The sequence below is a fragment of the Dendropsophus ebraccatus genome, chromosome 6 (genome assembly GCF_027789765.1).
Source record: "Dendropsophus ebraccatus isolate aDenEbr1 chromosome 6, aDenEbr1.pat, whole genome shotgun sequence".
Classification (NCBI taxonomy): Eukaryota; Metazoa; Chordata; class Amphibia; order Anura; family Hylidae; genus Dendropsophus; species Dendropsophus ebraccatus.
Window position 1 is genome coordinate 78,083,750 of NC_091459.1, and position 20,463 is coordinate 78,104,212.

The following is a 20,463-nucleotide window of genomic DNA, read 5'->3' on the forward strand; positions in this document are numbered from 1 at the left end:
ATCTATCTATCTTCTATCTATCTATCTCCTATCTATCTATCTATCTATCTATCTATCTATCTATCTATCTATCTATCTATCTCATATCTATCTCCCTATCTCCCTATCTATCTATCTATCTATCTATCTATCTATCTCCTAGCTATCTATCTATCTATCTCCTATCTATCTATCTATCTATCTATCTATCTATCTATCTCCTATCTATCTATCTATCTATCTATCTATCTATCTATCTCCTATCTATCTATCTATCTATCTATCTATCTATCTCCTATCTATTTATCTATCTATCTCCTATCTATCTATCTATCTATCTATCTATCTATCTATCTATCTATCTATCTATCTCCTATCTATCTATCTATCCATTATCTATCTATCTATCTATCTCCTATCTATCTATCTATCTATCTATCTATCTATCTATCTATCTATCTATCTCCTATCTATCTATTTATCTATCTATCTATCTATCTCCTATCTATCTATCTACTGAATTCAAGAAATGTTATTAATATGTTATTAATATTTATTGAGGTTTTCATAAAGGCCACAACACCTTAAACAGTAGGAAACATCTCCACCTGCGGTTATAGCTCATTTTGTGAGGATATGGGGATTGTCTGGTTGTTTTAGTGTGATCTGTGGATTCCCCTTATTCCAGTAGTACTACAGATCCCATAAATCATCCGTGCTATTAACCTACTAGACTAGCATATACTTGCACTGCATAACACAATAAATATATATATATATACTTTTTATTATTATTTTGCCGTTATATATAATTAGCGTTCACTATATCTCTCCTAATATTTCATCTCACAGCAGGATATGACGATGTAAATGTGGGAGACTATGGGCAGTTATACCCCAGCAGCAATATACCACATATAACAGGAAGAATCCCTGTAAATCACAAGTCACCCCTTACAGATGTGTCCACATGGGACTGACTACACAAAATCCTATGCCATGTCCCTGTACACCAGGTGATATTGTACTATCCCAGCTGGGCAGGATGGTAGACATAACCGTGCGTCTTACAATCTCTTAGTATAAAGTCGCACAATGTGCACGGAGATGGCGGCAGGTGAAGGGTTAAGGGCTGTAAGGACGGCGGGCTGTGCCGTGTAATGCTGGGATGCTGAGTCTCTGCCCCTGTGGTAGCCGGCCTCTCTGGGAAGCCCTCATACACACTCAGCTCCATGTGACAAGATCTCAAATCAAAATGATAAATCGCAGCAAACTTTTTTGGCAGAGGGTTGAGGTGAAGAGCGCATGCGCGAAGGTGTCTAAACTGACAATGCTGGGGAGATAGCGAGTCCGGAATGAGAAGGGGATTGGGAGAGTGAAAGAGGGAGACAGAGAGAAAAAAAAGAAAAAATAAGGAAAAGATCCAAGGGAAATCTCCAGCAGATCCTCCTCGCAGAGCTGTCACCATGAGGTCCAAGGGCCGGGCAAGGAAGCTGACCACAAGTAGGTGCAATGTGCCCTTCTGGGGCTTCTGCCATCTTGCATACAGGTCTGCTCTTTAGGATTGTATGTCTTGTCCATCATCCAGGCACAGCATTCCCATAGACCTTGCTTGGACTCCATGAAGGGGGCACCCCATAAGCTGTAGCTGGTCTCTGGCTGTGGGGGGATGTGGAGAGCTGCTGCACCATGGCCAGCTTGTTGGGGCTGCTGGCAGGGCGGGCGGCTGCTGCTGCTGCTGCTGCTGCAGGGATGAGGAGGCAAGCTGCAGGACTTTCACAAAGTTGGTGTTGCTCTGGGAGTGCAGAGAGCTGAATGAGGCTGCAGGAAGAAATGTTACCGCTAGTGGGCGCTGTGTGATTGGCAGCCAGCTCTGTGGCTTACAGGCAGCGAACTAGACATTAACCCTTCACACGCTGGGGCCACGAGTTGCATGAGGACAAGAAGGAATGTGTCTATGGGAATAATGTGTGCTGTACCCTAACCAAGCTTTATACATACTAATATTTTATTTATGTGCTGGAATATTCCTAGAGAGTAAGTATACATTGTGGCTGATCCTCCTCCTGAATGAAGGGGATCGGCAATCGGGTTAGCTCTGCTATCTGCTATATCAGGTGTAAAAGTACAATCTATTCTCCGATTCCCTGAAATCGTCCGGATTGGTAATCCCCCCATTGTATCCTAGTCGGGGGGAAGGCTTCCAGGTGGTGGCATACAAGAAGCTCTGGCGCCTTACACCTGCTATTTCGTTTTCTTTACTATCTGGAATTCAGAATATTGTCAGACAATAGGAATTAGGAGAATAAATATTAGGATGAATATTATTAATAGAAGAAAAAGGACACAACAAGATTGAGATCTCACAGAAGCGTCAGCAGACTTGCGACTTTTACTGGAATAAGAGCAGTGTGTGAATTCGTATAGAACCGCTAGAAAAAATGCTCTAGGAATAGAAGATATATATATATATATATATATATATATATATATATATATATATATATATATACATATATATTCATTCTCCCATTCTCATGCATGGGAGCTGGGAGTAAAGTAAGCGCAGTAATCTGTCGATATAATGTTATCAATAGAGGAAATGGCTAGTGCTTGTTGGGCTCTTAGCTCCGGAGCTATCTCTTCCCTTCGGTGGTATTAAGTGTCACAAGCAGGGGTTTGCTGGTGACCCCAGTAATTCAATCAGTCAGCTGCCTCTGTCCACACTGGCCCTCTATTCTTCCTGTGCATCAATAGACGGGACCCCTCCAGAGGTCTGCTAATAAACCCTCTAATTGTCACCTAGCAATCAGTAATAACAATACAAGCCATTATGTGCCTGACACCTCGACAGCTCAGACTGGACAAGCTGCACTTCTCTGCTACACCCCTGATAGTTATACAATGACTTCCCCTCCTCTAAGAAGAGCCATTATACATATATTACAGCTCTGCAGAATAGAACACTTATTATTACAGCTCTGCAGAATAGAACACTTATAAATACAGTCAATATGTGTCATAAAGAAATGTTTGAATAAATATATATATATAAATAAATATATATACATATGTAGTCAGTCGTGAAATGTGTGTGTGTATATATATATATATATATATATATATATATATATATATATATATAAAACGATCAGTAACAGACCCCCTCTGCAGTACAGGTGCAGTAGACATGGGGATTGCTGTGTGTTGGGGTCAGTCCGGTGCCCACCACTAGCTGCCCGGCAGTGCAGTAAAGCGTGAGCAGCCCCCTGCACATACATGCACTTGTCCCATTTCCACCTTAGCTCCCAGCCCTGTCCCCACTATGTGACATCATAAAGTCACACGTCCCCAGTTCTCAGCCGCCTGTGTCCACACATTAAAGCCCTGGCAAGTTTATGTGCCTGTTTAATAGTCCACTCGGATCTGTATCGAGAGCAGTGAAATCCTGCCAGCTCTTTACTGTTTATTTGCCATCACTTTGCCATTACCTCTTAGTGGCTCTTTACTGCATCTGGCACAAAGTGCTAATAATGAGCCAGAAGATCTCAGGAACATATTACCTAGAAAGTCTCCATGGCCAGAATCAGGGACACAATCCGAGCCATGGCTTCTTGTCACCGTGTGCACAAGCATTTAGCATGTCTCTGGTACAGAGGGATTTCTTTCTTTCTTTCTTTCTTTCTTTCTTTCTTTCTTTCTTTCTTTCTTTCTTTCTCTCTCTCTCTCTCTCTTTCTTTCTTTCTTTCTTTCTTTCTCTCTCTCTCTTTCTTTCTCTCTCTCTTTTTTACTCTCTTTCTTTCTTTCTTTCTTTCTTTCTTTCTTTCTTTCTCACTCTCTTTCTTTCTTTCTTTTTCTCTCTTTCTTTCTTTCTTTCTTTCTTTCTTTCTTTCTTTCTTTCTTCCTTTCTTTCTCTCTCTCTTTCTTTCTCTCTCTCTCTCTCACTTTCTCTCTCACTTTCTCACTCTTTCTTTCTTTCTTTCTTTCTTTTTCTCTCTTTCTTTCTTTCTTTCTTTCTTACTTTCTTTATTTTTCTTTTTCTCTCTCTCTTTCTTTCTCTCTCCCTCTTTTTTTCTCTCTCTCTCCCTTTCTTTTTCTCTCTTTCTTTCTTTCTTTCTTTCTTTTTCTCTCTCTCTCTCTTTCTTTTTTCTCTCTCTCTCTTTCTTTTTCTTTCTTTCTTTCTTTCTTTCTTTCTTTCTTTCTTTCTTTCTTTCTCTCTCTCTCTCTTTCTTTTTTTTCTCTCTCTTTCTTTTTCTTTCTTTCTTTCTTTCTTTCTTTCTCTCTCTCTCTCTCTTTCTTTCTTTCTCTCTCTTCTTTCTTTCCTCTATCACACTTTCTTTTTGACATCTTCAAAAAAATAAGAAATAAATCATGCCTTAAAATCCCATCTCCAGTTCATTAAACTAAACATTTCCAAGTTATGTGTGACTACCTGCTGATATAGTTTATTACAATAGATTAAAATTTCACATTTCAACAATAAATCCACCTAAATGTAGCAGTGGTTCTACACTGATAAAAATTCTGTCAGTTAAAAATGTGACAATTGTCTAATGCAATGGTTTTATGTAGACACATTTATTGTGATCAGGAATAAACACGTTCTATTGTTGATTTCTTTGTACATTAACATTTGGCAACATATACTTACTATTATCAGAAACTAACAAATTCTAATGATTATTGTTCCATGTAGCTAGCTATATCAGTAGTTTGCACACTTGTGGCCACCTTAATAACATAGTAATCTTGAAAGAGAACAAAAATTGTCTGCTTTGGGGAAGATTTATTCTTTGCCTATATCCTGTTTAACAGAGAATAAAATATTTCACTGCTAACGCATCAACACATGGTAACAAAATAAGAAGGTATATTTACTAGACAGCAGATAATAGCTTCCTAATACCTTGCTTTGTCATTGCTTTAGCCTCATTTTCTTTTGCAGGAAAACCCTAATTTACCAGATGGTACTTTACAAACATTGTATTATAGGGACTGTGATGCACCTACAGGCCAGTAGGAAGTCATTTCTCAATAACCCATTATCCAAGTCATAGATGTCACTCTTCTTGTAAACACCATTTATTATAGCTGAATGTCATCTGGAGACCTTTGTGCAGCATTGATACCAGTTTGTCAAGGACTGGTATACAGACATAGCTACCAAAATTTCTGGCTAATTAAGTTGTAAGTTGATGCATAGCTATATTCAGTCCATTTTTCCTTAGGATTATGTTAGTGGTTGTTAGGCACTACTGTGATTCATATGATATGTGATTTTAGACTACTGCTGCCCTCTAGTGGCAAAATAGGGAAGGTTGTCCTCTCAGGGCACAGCTGGTGACATCACTTGTTCTGCAGCCAGTAGTTAGAGGAGGAGTTATGAGGGAAGGCAGAGAGGTGAGTATTTTTTATAACCCTACCAGTTCCCAGTATACAGGGTCTAATGTTACTACATTAGAGGGTATATTGTTTTAATTTAGTATATAGTAAATATTGATAAAGGAAGATTCTGTGCTAAATTCTCTGCCACAGCATGATCTTCTTGTTGAACTGGGAACCCTTCCTTGCGGGCAGTACCAATTGCCTTTAGTAATATTTGTAATGGATTTTGTCCAATGCCCTTGTAATCCTTTATAGTTACTTTTGCACTTAAACCCATTTGTTTTGGGCAATTTCCATCACATTTGGAAGCATTTCTTGAGTAGGCTCTTCCGCAATAATTCTTTATTTTGGGTACTAATCTTCACAGGTTTAAACAGAGCTTTCTTCAAACAAGATTTAGCCAATGTTTAATTCCAGATGAAGTTTGCAAACCCACTTGGCATGTAATGGGTTAGTAATTGGATCAATGGTATGGTGAAGGTGGTGGAGTTAAAAAGTGACAGCTTTATAGGACAGGACATTTTATATAAAACAAAGTCATTCTGCATGGGTAACATATAATAAAATATTTCAAGAAAAGGGTCTGTTTCCAGAACCCATTTCCAAAGTCAGACATGCTACTTTGGGCTTTGCCTTTACAGCTAAACACACTTAGAACTCTTTGTAGCTGCCTAGTCCAGGATCCCATTACTTGATCAGGGCTCAGATACAGCTTTGCCCGTAATTAATTACTTTTACCTATTTAGTAAAAAGGGAGGAGAAAGTCTAAATTCCTGGTTCATTGGGTGTCTCCAGAGAGGGAGAGAGAAAGTTGAGCTTGGCTTAGGTCCAGTTCTGCACAATGTCAACATTGAATATTTGAATTCCCAGACTCTATTTAACAACTTTCTAAATAAATAAACTCATTGTGTGTCTGTGTTTGAAAATTATTTTACCTCTAAAAAACTACAGCATCTCATTACAGGTCTCGAAGGCTGTCTTGCTTTATAAATAAATACAAACACAGCAGAGTAGGCAGCAGATCTCTGCACAGTATAAGGCCTCTAATGTAACACATGGCTCTTCTGGACGGCTCTCTGTGACATGATATCTAATCATAACTAAAAACAAAGCTTGGTTCACAAAGTCAGTTAAGAATTAATCATTTCTTGGAGGCCCATGTGTTCACTCTGACTTTAGAGGTGTCCTGCATAGGCTCAATCATCTGAGACTGGCCTGGCACAGGAACTTAGGAGAGGCTCCACTTGTTTTCCCTTAAAAGGCTATTACTTAATAGATCCATGCAGTAATGTGAATGAACAGACATTCAATAATAATAATAATATTACATGATAAAATGTATACCATTGCTTCCTTGTTACCTAATTCTGCGTGGGACAAATGACTGTGGTCTGCAGACTCTCGCATGTCTGTACTTGGTGATGTGTTATTTTAATTGCAATACATATTTGAATGTGTTTGCTGTATGCATGACCCACAACCTAGATGTGTATTTTTCTTTCTAAAATGAAGTTTGACTGACTAATATACATATCTTAGTCCAGCGGGACTGACCAGTGTTTGTCTGCATCCCGTCCATTAGAGGTAATTTTGGTCAGAGACCTCATTACACATAGACTTATTACACACTCATCTTATTGAGGAGTTTCTCCATTTGTGCTGTCACTCACTTTGATGAAGATAATTGTCTAGGCCTTTGCTCAGATTTGCACATCTTCTGAAAAAAAAAATAAAAAAAAAATAAAATAAATAAATAAATCTATATATATATATATATATATATATATATATATATATAATTTTTTTTTTACCCTTTTAGTAAAATGGTAACTGGTACAATATCAAAATAACGATGTGTTCCATAAATTGATTTTTTGTAATTAGATGAATGAGTCTAGGTAATCCTGACTATTCTCTAAAATCCACTACCAGTACATTCAGGGTGCCTGAGTCATGCTCTTGTTTTCTATGTATCCAATGCCCATAGCCTGCTTAGTCCCATACTGTATTTGTGTGCCTTTGACTTTATTTTACAGACCATCCATGCTTAAAAAAGGTATTCCTGCCACTGAATTGTATCCCTTATCCAATTACATCACTTGACTATCTCCAGCAGCTCCAAAGAAACTGAATGGCGTGCCCCCCCAAACCCCCCCATGATCAGACACTTATCCCCTATACTGTCAATAGGGGATACATTTTTGGTGTCTGGGAATACCCAGTTAAAGGTCTATACCAGGCTATAACAATTATTCCAATTCACAGGATATGGAATAAGTATCTAATCATGGGGAGAAGACCACTGTGACTCCCCCCCCTTCTCCCCCCACAATCTCGAGAACTGGGGCCCAAGTCTCCTGTTGGAATGAAACAATTGGTGGTTGCACATGTACACAGCTTTTCTATTCATTGTTTATGGAAGTTGCTGTCAGTTCTCATAGACACTGAATGGAGCAGAAATGTGCATGTGCAATGCGGATTCCATGCCACTGAGTCCTTGTTCTTAAGATTTCAGGAGTTCCCAGAGGTCAGACCTCAATCAATCAGACACTTATTGTCCTGTGGATAGGGCATATGTGTTATAGGCTGGAATTAACTTAAAAGACACACTGAGCTAATGTGTGTTATTTTAGGCTTTCATAAAACATCATATACACTATCATATATGGATGTGTCCTATCATTTTGGAAAATATGTGATTTTTTTTTTCTGAAACTGTTGTAGTGATAGTAAGAATGTTTTCTGTGATGTCTAATGTGTCATAATAGCTGTGATGAACACTGTGTTTATACAAAAAATGTAAGATTGAAAGTCTATTGACACCTTTAGGCTATGTTCACACTACGTAGGTTTCGCATAAATCATGGCCGTTGATACAACGGCCATGATTTCTGCAGTACTTACGTAGTGCTGCAGGCTGAGGGAATCCCGGACGAAGTGTATACACATGGTATACACTTCGTCCGGGATCCCTAGCGGCGCCTCAAGAAACTGTCATGTCAGTTTTCTGCTGCCGCTATTCACTGAATAGCGGCCACAGAAAACCCTGTCAGTTCACACAATGGAGTGTGCGGCTCCGGCCGCACGCTCTATTGTGTACAGTGGGGAGTTCTGATGTGGGCGTTCACAGATGCGCCTGCATTAGAACTCAGCAGCGCTAAAGATCATCCGGCCGGTACTGCAGTACTGCCTGGGATGATCTTTTTTTCAGAATGGCCGTTCCATGACCCAGCCGGTTACGTAACGGACGGTCTCTTACAGCGCCTTAACATGGCCTTAAAAAGCATTGTTATTCTTGATTTGTACGTAAATCAATTTTTATTAAACGTTTTCCTTAATTTTATTTCTACAACCTCTAGATTGTGCTTTATTTTCTCTCTGCACAGCCTGTATGATTGTTCCCTGCAAACTGTTTTGAGTATGTAATTCTTTTTAACAAGCCTGAGTGAGCTGCCCTCAATGGATTCTCTCCCTTCTGTCCATAATGTAAGCTGCTGTAAAACTCCCACTCTCTTCCTGCTGCTATCTCTAACAAAGAAGAAAGTTTATCTTATGGACTTGTCTTTTTGTTAGTGGCAGCAAAATGGTAGGAACTTTCTATTGAAGACTGCTTAGAAAGTTGCATTTTTTGCAGCCAGGTGTTCACAGCTTTTAAATGTTAAAAAGATTTATTTTCTTAAACAGCAGTAAACATTTTCAGACACTGGTATAGAATTATATATAAGCCATTGCAGGAATAATTGCTTTTTGCTCATCTAAAAATTTTAGTATTACATGAAGTCTATTGACTTGAATAGACACCATGCAATACTTCTTTTTCCCTTTGGTGGAAGTGAATGGGAATAGGACAGTTGCTGATGGGTTCCACCACACCTGACCGACCTATTGTTTAACCAAGTATTATTTGTTTCTAGGTTTTCAGCACTAGTCTCTGTTTCTGCTCTGTCTTGACATGAATATGTGATGCTGCAGTCAATTACTGGCTGTAACATGTGACCTTTATGGCCAGTAATTGTTTGTAGAAGTCACATGTCAATGTCGAAAGAGACAAGGAATTACAGAGATTTGGCTGTACCTAGAAGACACTTGAGCAGTGCCGCCACCATATCTTCCATTTTAACAGAAACCATAATGGCGGTTTGGACTGAACCTTACCCATAGGTTTTCATAGTCTGATATGTCTTTATTGGCTAGTGCCTTGCGAACAGGTGTATCTGAGAAGACAAGGATGTAATACGTTTCTAAAATACTATTAGAATATGACCTATGAATGCAAATAAAATGGCCACTATTTTCAAAGGGCATGTAAATGCTTTTCTCGGTGTCCACTAAAAGCCCTTTTACCTGGGTCACTAAGCGGCAACTAGAGTTCCTAAGAAGACTCAATTAGCTGATGATTGGCACGCATAAAGGTGCCAGTTATCAGCCGAGAAGCGAGAAAGTGCCTGCTCACCGCCTGATCATTTGTGTGGCCTGGCCGCACCTTTGTGGCTGCTTACGACTGTTCATAGCCTTTGAGACCTATGGGTCCATTTTTCTAGGCAGTTATCAGCTACCAGGAACATTCACTGCTATAATCGACCTGTGGAAGGGTTATTAGCCAGCCGCAAATGTTCCCATGTAAACGGGTATGTGTGGACTACTATGGTGAACTTAATAGGCTGCACGCTTATGGTGCTTGTGGTGGCCCATGTAAAAGAGTCCACAGTTTTATGTCTTTGCTTGATTTTTATTTTGTATTATTATTATTACATATATTTATTATTTTTTTTAGTAGTAGTAGTAGTAGTAGGAGGAGGAGGAGGAGTAATAAAAATAATAATATTATAATAGCAACAGTAGTAGTATTAGTATTAATAGTAATAGAAAAAAGTGCCCTAACCAATAAAATGTAGTATTTTGCTGTTAGCCATATGACTGTTAACACACTTTTGACTTGTGGAATTATTGAAGCCTGCGCCATATCTTTCCTGGGACCTCCCATGCTGGTACTAAGTGGTCGTGACTGACTTTTAAACCCTTGAATAGGGTGATGGATATCAGACAGTGATAATATACAGGGAGCGTGCATAATGTTTGTGTGGCATTCCATATTGATGCGTTTATCCTGTCATGAAAAGGCTCAGAAAGCTAATTATGGCTGATGGCTTTATTTCACATGTGAGGCCATCAACTATAAGAATAAAGAGTCAGCTCAAGGTCCCAGTGGAAAACAATACAGCTCTACTTTAAGGTGAAGAAGAACAGAGCAAAGTGACAGGGTCAGCTGCACAGAGTGGTCTAGTTTCAATGTTTTCTTAGCTTTAGAAGATGTCTTCAGATGGCAAAGGTAATGAGGTTCTTGTGGATAGTAATTGGCTGACCATTTTGTCTCTGAAAGAGTATAATAAAAATACTTGTATTCATTATGAATAAGGCATAGGTGAAATGTAGAAAAACATCTACCATAGTTGTTTACCCATGTCTTGCCTATGCCATCTGCAGTAGCAATGCCCATTATGAGCACTGGGGAAGCAAATTTAAAGGGGGGACCCCCACTAATTACTAGAGTGACCCCCCTGGGCCCCCCATGCTAGTTGCATTTCAATCATACATGCACACTGCTTGGTCTTGCATGCACACTGCTGCACAATATAGCATCTATGGGATTAATGAGAGGGAACCAAATTTGTCATATTGAGTAACATATTACTTATCTTTTACAGATCCTGTCTTAGGCCTTATGCACACGTTCAGTATTTTTTTCACGTTCCTAGATCCCTCTCGCTATTCACCCATACAATCCACTAAAAATTACGTATTGGACATATGTAGAACATCCGTAATGCATGCATATTTCTGTAAATCCTTTTTTTTTCCAACATGTAACTATAACTCAGCCATATTTTTTTACGGAAATATGGAAATACAAATGCAAAACGGGTTACAATCCGTGAAAAAATTTCGGTCCGCACTAGGACATGTCCTTTTTTTTCAGCATTGGTTTGCGTCCTTGTAACATACTGATCATGTGAATAGCCCAATAGACAACAATGTGCACTAACTTGAATATGGAAATACGGGTCCGTAGATTACGGGATGTGTGAATAAGGCCTTACACTTATATTATAGCCCAAACCCTATGAATCTATATTGGAATCTGCATTAACTAATTTTAGTTGGTATCTACGCCACAGTTTACACTGTGAAGTCCAGTATGTATTTTGCTGATGTGGATTTGAAATCTGCATCCCGGATATGGTTAGTCCATATCTCATCCACATCTATGAATGTGCTGAAGGTAAGAAAGAATCCATAGCAGAAATCCAAGGGCATGACTTAGACTTCTGCCTTAGATTATGTGGTAATTTTTTCTGCTGTGTTAAGACTAGTACGAGATAAGTATTACAAGATATTTAGATGTTACTTAACTTCCTTATACTGATTATTGGTATTTATTACTATAGAATTCAAAGGTGAACAAAACCTTCAAGATGTTTCAGAGTTAAATAGTAGAATTATATGGACAAACCACTCCCATGTTCCTATAGACTCAGTTATGGCTTCTATCTTAAGTCTGATGACATATTTCATTCACTGCAGAAGAAAATCACTGTGGCTTATCAACACTTAGGGAAATACTGCAAAATGCTATAGGTTGTGGGTCTTATTAAGGATACTCAAATATAAGGGAAAGTAGGCAGTTTTGATTTTGCAGCTCTTATGTCCCTAGAGCTTTCTGTAAGCTACTGATTTTTACAATGCTTGGAAACATTACAAGAATAACGTCTACAACAACTCCAATTACAACAATATTTTCCCTATAGCAACCATACGTGTCAATATGAATTGCTTGTCTCATTTCCAGTGTTTTAAAACTTTTTTTTTACAATAAGAAACAAGTTTTAAAAAGTAAATGAAACATTCAAAATCGTATGTTTCAGTATTTGCTTACAGTTTAAAATGATAGTTATGGTTTTCACATTAGGTCTCACCTTTCCTTACTAGATATGTTCACAGCAGCCTATACACCCGGACTCACTAGAAAACCTATGTAACCATACCATTTATGGGCACAACTAGAAAGGAACAAAGGAATAAACAATTACTCACCTACCATTTATGTAAGTGGCTCCTTATGCCTTAGCCACATCTTCTTAAGACATTCTGTCCAAAATGCCAGACAAAATATGACACCATACTGTGCCATTTTGGATGTGAAAATGCTGGATTCCATGACAAAATCTGATGGACCCCATTAAAGTTAATCAAGTGTGTCTGGTACTGTTGACGTCTGACATGTAGGAATCCATTGTTATTTTCATTGTTCTGTTCTTATGATGGATAAGAACAATGGAAACAATGACAGTGGTGTGAACTTTAAACACATTAAAGTTGAACAGGATAGCCTGACCATATATAATGTATGGTGGTCTCCTGACTACAGATGTCAGGGGGGAGAACTGTCAGGCATATTGCCTTTTTAACATACTCAATCTTTTTATTATTGATGAGAAGTTACTATTGCTGCCTAAAATGTTTGCAAAAAAAGGCAAAAAAAATAAAAAAAATAAAAAATAAGTTTAAATAAATTGAGTTTTCTTTCCCTGTGACCTGTGTCTATGAAATGCCATACTTACTTGGAATTTCTCTCCCATAGAGTTCCTCTGTGTATTAAAAAAAAAAAAAAAAAAAAAAAAAGGCAAAAAGAGGGAAAAACGCCAAGATAATATTTGAGTTCAGAAACCCTCCCACAAATAAGCTGTGTCTAGGGGTACCCTATGGCTATGTTCACACAATGTCAAAAATGTTGAAAAGGCGCCCGATTTTGCTATTTAAAACAAAAGTCCGTTATTGCCACAATTTAACTGACTGCGATGCAATGCATTTCAGTCAATGGGAAGATGGACGTCCAATGCACACAATGTATTGAATAACGGACGTTTTTACCGTGGACGTCAAAATAATGAGCATTACAAATATTTTTCGATGTCTTTTGCAGACAACGGACATTTTTTTATTAGTTATTCACACACAGTTTTTCTTTTGTCGCTGTTCCTTTTCCGTCTTTACTATTATATTCAATGGACTTTTTAATTAAGCCGCATCCAAAATCCAATTAGTAACCCAAACTAGAATAATGTAAAAACACCAGTCACTGCACTAAGGGGAGGCCAGACAGCTAAATGACGTCTGTTATTTTAGACAGTAATTTTAAATGAAGCTAAAAAAATGTTGTGTGAACATAGCCTATTGGTGTCTGGCAGAGGGACTTCCCCCATAACCCATAACTCTTAGGCTGGGTTCACACTTCGTTTTTGCAATCCGTTTTTTTCATCCGTTTTTTGCAACAAATGGATGAAAAACGGATGGAAAAAACGGATGCAACTGTGTGCCACAAAAACGTGGTCGACACCAATAAATCAGATGAAAATAACGGATTGCAAAAACGTACTGTGAACCCAGCCTTAGCTTTACAGTTACAAGACACTATTCACACTGGGTTTTTGCATTGTTTGGCAAGGGGTTTCATTGGGGAGCTCCTGGAAGTACACCTCCAACGCATGCTTTTGACAGATACCATTCTTTATTCATAGAATCCTATGGAATAAAAATTTATACTGCTTGGTATACTTTTTTTTTTTTTTTTTAACTGGATCCTGCTGTGTGGAATAGCAGAGAGATCCGTGCTATCCCATGCAGCAAATAAACAGAAACCCTGACAGACAACCCTCAAATGCTTTGGGAGAATTCTGATGCAAATGGAAATTGTACAATAAAATGTGGTATAGGTTGGGACACTATATTGTGTTAGTCATACAGGTGTCTCTACACCATGCCAATAGTATAAGACAGCATCTTTTAGATACACCACATCTAAATGTCTCCTGAAATCACAAGGCCAGATAGAATTTTGCAAACATGATAAATATGAGGTATTACTTGATATATTGTTAAATATATGAGTGAATGGCAGGTGCAGACAAGCTACAGTCACTTGACTGTAATAGCAAGCTGTGGATGAGTGGTAGGTTAGAGTCATATCACATACCATCATATCACAGCACATTAGTACTAGAAGATGTGACAACTGCAAAAAGTTCAACTTACTATAAGAATAAGTAAAGAGTACACTTACAATAACGAAAATATGTATACAACATTTACGTTTTTTGCTTTATGTTTTAAAACTGTATTTACCAGTACCTTGTGGTGCCACATTAGTCATCCAGAGATTGTCAATGACTATGAAGTATCCGATGCAGAGAAAGGATGGAGCCATAAAACTAATTTTAGGAATATAGCATAATTTAATTTTAGGACACAGCAATTCCTGCTTGATTCTAACCCAAGATCATCTCTGAAAAAATACACAAAGTTCATCTTGGTCTACCCACTGTTTGATTATGAGTGACATGTCAATAATACTTTCTTAATGTGATTTTATGTCTGAATTGATAACAGCTTTTGGGAAGCAATAAAATCAAATAAAGAACAATGTGAGATAAAAGAAGCAATCCAAAAATAGAACATTACAGTTTATATTACAAGATCTTTGATTTCACAGAAGGTTCCTTGCTTTGGATCATGAGAGTAACAACTGGTTCTAATATTTAAGGTATCAGTAAGTAGTTGTACCAGATGTACATACTTGGGAATTCAAACTCTGAAGAGACTGACATTATTTTGGAGAACTTTGCAACAACTTCCTTGTAGAGGGGAACTTGTTATAATTCTGTTTGTTAAATATGTCATAAAACACAGAGGTGCATCAGATCAACTGGCAAGAAGCTCATACATAGCATTTCTTTCACTCAAGTTACAGTAGATGAAAAAAGCTGCACTAAGCATTAAGGTTTTCAAAGAATAAATGCAGTACTGAAACAAATGCATTGCTGACCCAATTTACCTGTCACATGGGGGATGTAGTCCAATCTGTGTGCAGCATTTTATAATGCAGGGAAATCTGGGAAGATTTTTATACCTGTTTGTGGGAAAGGATTCAATATAACGTCTCATGTATTATAAACTATTAATCTAATGTATTTGGGCTAAGGAATTTAGTGGGTGGTGAGTATTAGTGATTTACAACCTTCCCTGTATTGAGACGCAAAGTTAAAGGGGTAGTGCGGCGCTCAGAAATTATTCACAGAATAACACACATTACAAAGTTATACAACTTTGTAATGTATGTTATGTCTGTGAATCGCCCCGTTCCCCGTGTCCCCCCACCCCCACCCGTGTACCCGGTGTGATGTGCATTATACATTACCTGATCCGTGTCGAGGGCCGTCCGCCATCTTGTGCCAAACATCATCTTCGGAAGGACGGCCGAGTCGCTGCCGCCCGTCTCCCCTCCTCCGCATCACAACTGTGCTCAGCCGCAATTGGCAGAGCACAGTTATGCTCAGCCAATTGTGGCTGAGCATCGGATGACGCTGCAGAGGGCGGTCGGCATTCGGGACAGTCGGAGCTGTTCGCCGTCCGCCCAAAAAAGACGTCACTTGCTGAAGATCGGAGACGGGTGTCGGCACGTGACAGGTATGTATAGCGCACCACACTTCCGGGTACACATGCGGGGGTGGTGGGACACGGGGAAGGGGGCCATTCACAGACATAACATACATTACAAAGTTGTATAACTTTGTAATGTGTGTTAGTCTGTGAATAATTTTGCACTACCCCTTTAAAGTAGCACACACCCTTTTTTCCCATCTGCTACCTTAAAGTAAGGTGGCACTCTTACTCACTCTGATCTCTGCCCCATAATACCTTGCTGTTTCCCAGTTCAGAGGCCATTCTGCTTCCGTTGTGGAATCACGTGACCGTGCCTCTGACCGTCTTGTCTACTTTTGCATTTGATCAGGCCAAAAGTAAGCATCTTGTGTGTACCTCTATGGGCAAAGATCAGCCCAGGCGAGTAAGTGTGCCACTTTACTCTCAGGCAGGGAGTAAAAAAAGGGCCATGCTTCTGTAAAATTCAGTCACCGAGTAAACCACCCACATGACCGACCCATCCTAAACCCAGAATGAAATAATAAATCTGCAACACATTTAAAATGCAATGCAGGTCAAGATTTTCACTGTTTCTGTGTAGATGTTATACATGTGCTATGAAAGAGATTTCTCGGAATCTCATTCATATTGCTGGTACAGTAATAGGCTGTGGAATTTCTGGGCACAAATCTGGTGTAATAAATCATCATCGTATCCAAACTCTGCGTACCTTTACGTGTACCTTTAGGCTATGTTCACACAATGTACAATTTTTGAAGCTTGAAATCAATGCAATGCTTCCCGTTCCACGCACACACTGCACCGACAGCGGCCAAAAGAATGAGCATGTTGATTAATTAATAATCTTCCATGCACACAGATACAGTCTGTTCATTCTTGGTGTGCATGAAAGTCAATGCTTAGTTGATTTCCATACACACCCCGAATTGACTGTATGGAAATAAATGTTCCCGCACCTGTCAAAGCTCTGATGGCCGCAGGAACATGGAAATACCTGCTTGTGTTCGGTCAGTATAGCAACGGCCGCTGTCTGTGAAGTTCATCCCAGCCGGTACTGCAGTACCAGCCAGATGAACATCACTTTATCTTAATTTTAATGCGGGCACATTCGGGTGTGCCCATGTTCTAATTATTCATAGCACACAATGGGAAGTGCGGCTGGGAGCTGTGCACAGTCTATTCTGTCTGTCCGCTATTCAGTTTTCTGTGTGGCCACATAGAACCAGGGCTGCACTGTATACAGAGTGTATACAGTGCAGCCATGGTTTAATAGAAAACAATGCAGATGGCCGTGGTCCATAAACAACGGCCGATGCTGTAATCTGTTTTACATTGTGTGAACGTGATCATAGGCTGTATCCATGTTTTCCAGGACTCTCTAGGGCTGCATTTAACTTCTTCTGCCATCCATATTCAAATGACAAACAACCAGACCTGAGCATGCTCAGATTGTGCTAATCTCTAGATATTACCTTTTGTGATATAAGAATCGCTGAAGAGTTTGAGAATTTGAGGTAATCAAAGATTCCTTTTAGTTTTATATTAATCATTTCAAAGTACAACATATGTATTTGTCATGTATTATTATTACAATAATGTATTTTTGTAAAAAGAAGTAGTGCAAGAGATGATAGTTGTTATTCCATGTACCTTCATCTAAATCTCTAATGCTGCGTTTACACAAAACGATAATTGGCCCGATCGTACGGAGTAATGATTTTTTTTTTATAACGATCCGCGTTTAGACGGTACGATATATCGTACGGAAAAATCGTTTAGTGATCATGCGCCCGCAGCCCGACGCAGCCGCAGCCGGGCCCGCCCGCAGCCTGGCCCCCCGCCCGCCCTCCCAGCTCATCCGCAGCCCCCTGCACTGGCTCGATCGCCACCCCCGCCGCTGCCGCTCTGATCGCCACCCCCGCCGCCTCTCCGGTCGCCCCCCCCCCCCGCCGACCCGATCGCCCCCCGCCGCCGCTGCTCCGATCGCCCCCGCCGGCCCGTGGTCATACGTTACCTGCTCCGCGCAGCTGGTCTTCCGACATCCCCGGCTCCGCTCTTCAGTGCACTGATTGGCTGAAGAGGGGAGCCGGGAATTTCAAACCCCTCCTCTTCAGCCAATCAGTTATCCTCTTCAGCACTGATTGGCTGAAGAGGAGCCGTTTGAAATTCCTGGCTCCCCTCTTCAGCCAATCAGTGCTGCCTTGCATTGATTGGCTGAAGAGGTAAGCCGGGAAATTCAAACGCCTCCTCTTCAGCCAATCAGTGCTGCCTTGCACTGATTGGCTGAAGAGGGGAGCTGGGAATTTCAAACGGCTCCTCTTCAGCCAATCAGTGCTGAAGAGGAGCACTGATTGGCTGAAGAGGAGGCGTTTGAAATTCCCGGCTCCCCTCTTCAGTCAATCAGTGCACTGAGCGGAGCCGGGGATGTATGAAGACCTGCTGCGCGGAGCAGGTAACGTATGCCGGCGGGGGTGATCGGAGCGGCGGCGACGGCTGGGGTGGCGATCGGAGCGGGAGCGGCGGCGGGGGGGGGGGGGGTGGCGATCGGAGCGGCGGCTGGCGATGAGAGTGGCGGCGGCAATGCGAGCGGCGGCGGCAGCAGGGGTGGCGATCGAGCCGGCGCAGGGGGCTGCAGATGAGCGGGGGGCCGGGCTGCGAGCGGGGCCGCGGGCGGGCGTACTATTGCGCTATGACTGTTTACACGAAACAATCCGCGAATTTTTTGCGAACGACGAACGACGATTTGATGACATGTTGAAAGATCAAAACAAACGATTTCTCGTTTGTCGTTTGATCGTTTGCTGCGTTTACACATACGATTACCGTTCGAATTCGATCATAACTCCTTAGCTCACTTTGACTGGATTTTCCTTCCAAAGCTCAGTTTAGAAATTAAAGGATGTCAGACCTAGGAAAAGCTTGTAAGCTGCCTAATGTAAAATGGCTACACCCACTTATTAAGCAATTGTGGTACCAACAGAAAAATTTATGCAAAATACAACAGATCATACTTACAGACAATAGGGGAGGGTGGGGGCACCTCCTCCTGCAGTTAGAGAGAATGGTACATTCCACCACACCATGAAAGGGGAACTCCGGGCAAGCTCTGGCAAATCAACTGGTGTCAGAAAGTTATGCAGATTTGTAATTTACTTATATTTATAAATCTCAAGTTTTCCAGTACTTATTAGCTGCTGTATGTCCTGCAGGAAGTGATGTCTTCTTTTCAGTCTGACACAGTACTATCTGCTACCACCTCTGTCTGTGACAGGAACTGTCCAAAGCAGTTGCAAATCCCCATAGAACACCTCCCCTGCTTTGGGCAGTTCTGCTCAGGGGCAGAGGTGGCAGCAGAGAGCACTGTGTTAGACTGAAAAGAATACACCAGGACATACAGTAGCTGATAAGTAATGGAAGACTTGTGATTTTTAAATATAAGTAAATCACAAATCTACATAACTTTCTAAAAGCAGTTGATCTGAAAGAAAACATTTTTTTTGCTGGAGTACCCCTTTAAACTCCAAGGGTATGAGGATTCAACACTTCTCCTTTTTACCCCAGAAATTGGCATGACCTTTATTTTTGGCCAATATTGTGTAAATGACAGTCACCACATGTGATCATTACATAGTTGGAGCCATATATTTTCTCCATACATGAGTTTACTCCGCATACACTTACTCTCACATAGATTGTAAAATGTGAACATCCATGACTTTTTTGTGACCTGCTTCCAGTCACCTTTATCCAACCTTGAGTTCTTTCTGATCAGTAATTCCTATGTAAACCCTGTCAGTATATTTCTAGTAACTGTATATGCAAAATATTTTAATGATATTATATAAATTTGGAGCAGATTGCTGCTGTTTGATTTGTAGAAGAGACTTATGAAACATTACCCATGTAATGTAAATTTGTTCCCATACTTTCTGTCATGTCACTAATGGAAGTTACTTATAAGTGCCTTTTTCTAATAACTATTTACAACATCAATTGATTTTCTCTGCTCATTGTTGCATTAAGTAGGGAAGATATATTCCCGTCTGTGGTCGAGCTCCATACAAATATTCTGTTTATCTACCTTGCATGAAATATCCAAAGAATACATTCTGAATAATGTTGTTTTATAGTTACTGTGGTATTGTAAATTCAGTAGTATGCTTTGTATTTACAACCTCAAAGTATATTTATGACAGTGCAAAATTGTAATACCTTTTGTACGCTAGTCACTAGAAATCAATATTCATTGGATTTCCTACTGATTTACTCTTATAATCTTTGATCCAATTTTATTCCAAAAGCAGTGTTTTATGTTATTTTATTCTTTTTATGAGATTTGGGTTAACCCTTTGGCAGTAAGAGTTTTGACAATTGTATTGTGCCCACCTAGACTAAACAATCTGCCTTCATTTTAATAAGGATTCATTTTTATACTAGACACTGTTTTACCTCCATATAGTTCATGCTTTGCTATATACATTATGTACATTCTATAGGAGCTATCATGTTTAGCTTGGGCACAGGAGACGTTTCCTGTATACACACATCCATTTACTAAGATGTAGTATACATTTATTATTACCATGTTTTATTTTTACTGGA

General features: G+C 39.8%; 1 protein-coding gene across 5 annotated transcripts in view; it reads left to right on the plus strand.

The window, feature by feature from the left end:
* Positions 1 to 1,195: 1,195 nt before the first annotated feature.
* MECOM (MDS1 and EVI1 complex locus) overlaps positions 1,196 to 20,463 on the plus strand; it is a 430,268-nt gene continuing 411,000 nt past the window's right edge. For 2 of the 5 annotated variants that reach the window (XM_069975239.1, XM_069975242.1), the window contains exon 1: positions 1,199 to 1,482. In XM_069975239.1, the coding sequence (XP_069831340.1) occupies positions 1,446 to 1,482 (37 nt within the window). In that variant the 5' untranslated portion in view covers positions 1,199 to 1,445. Of the gene's footprint in view, positions 1,483 to 20,463 lie in introns of all 5 variants that reach the window. The other 3 variants (XM_069975238.1, XM_069975241.1, XM_069975240.1) reach the window with 2 other exon arrangements.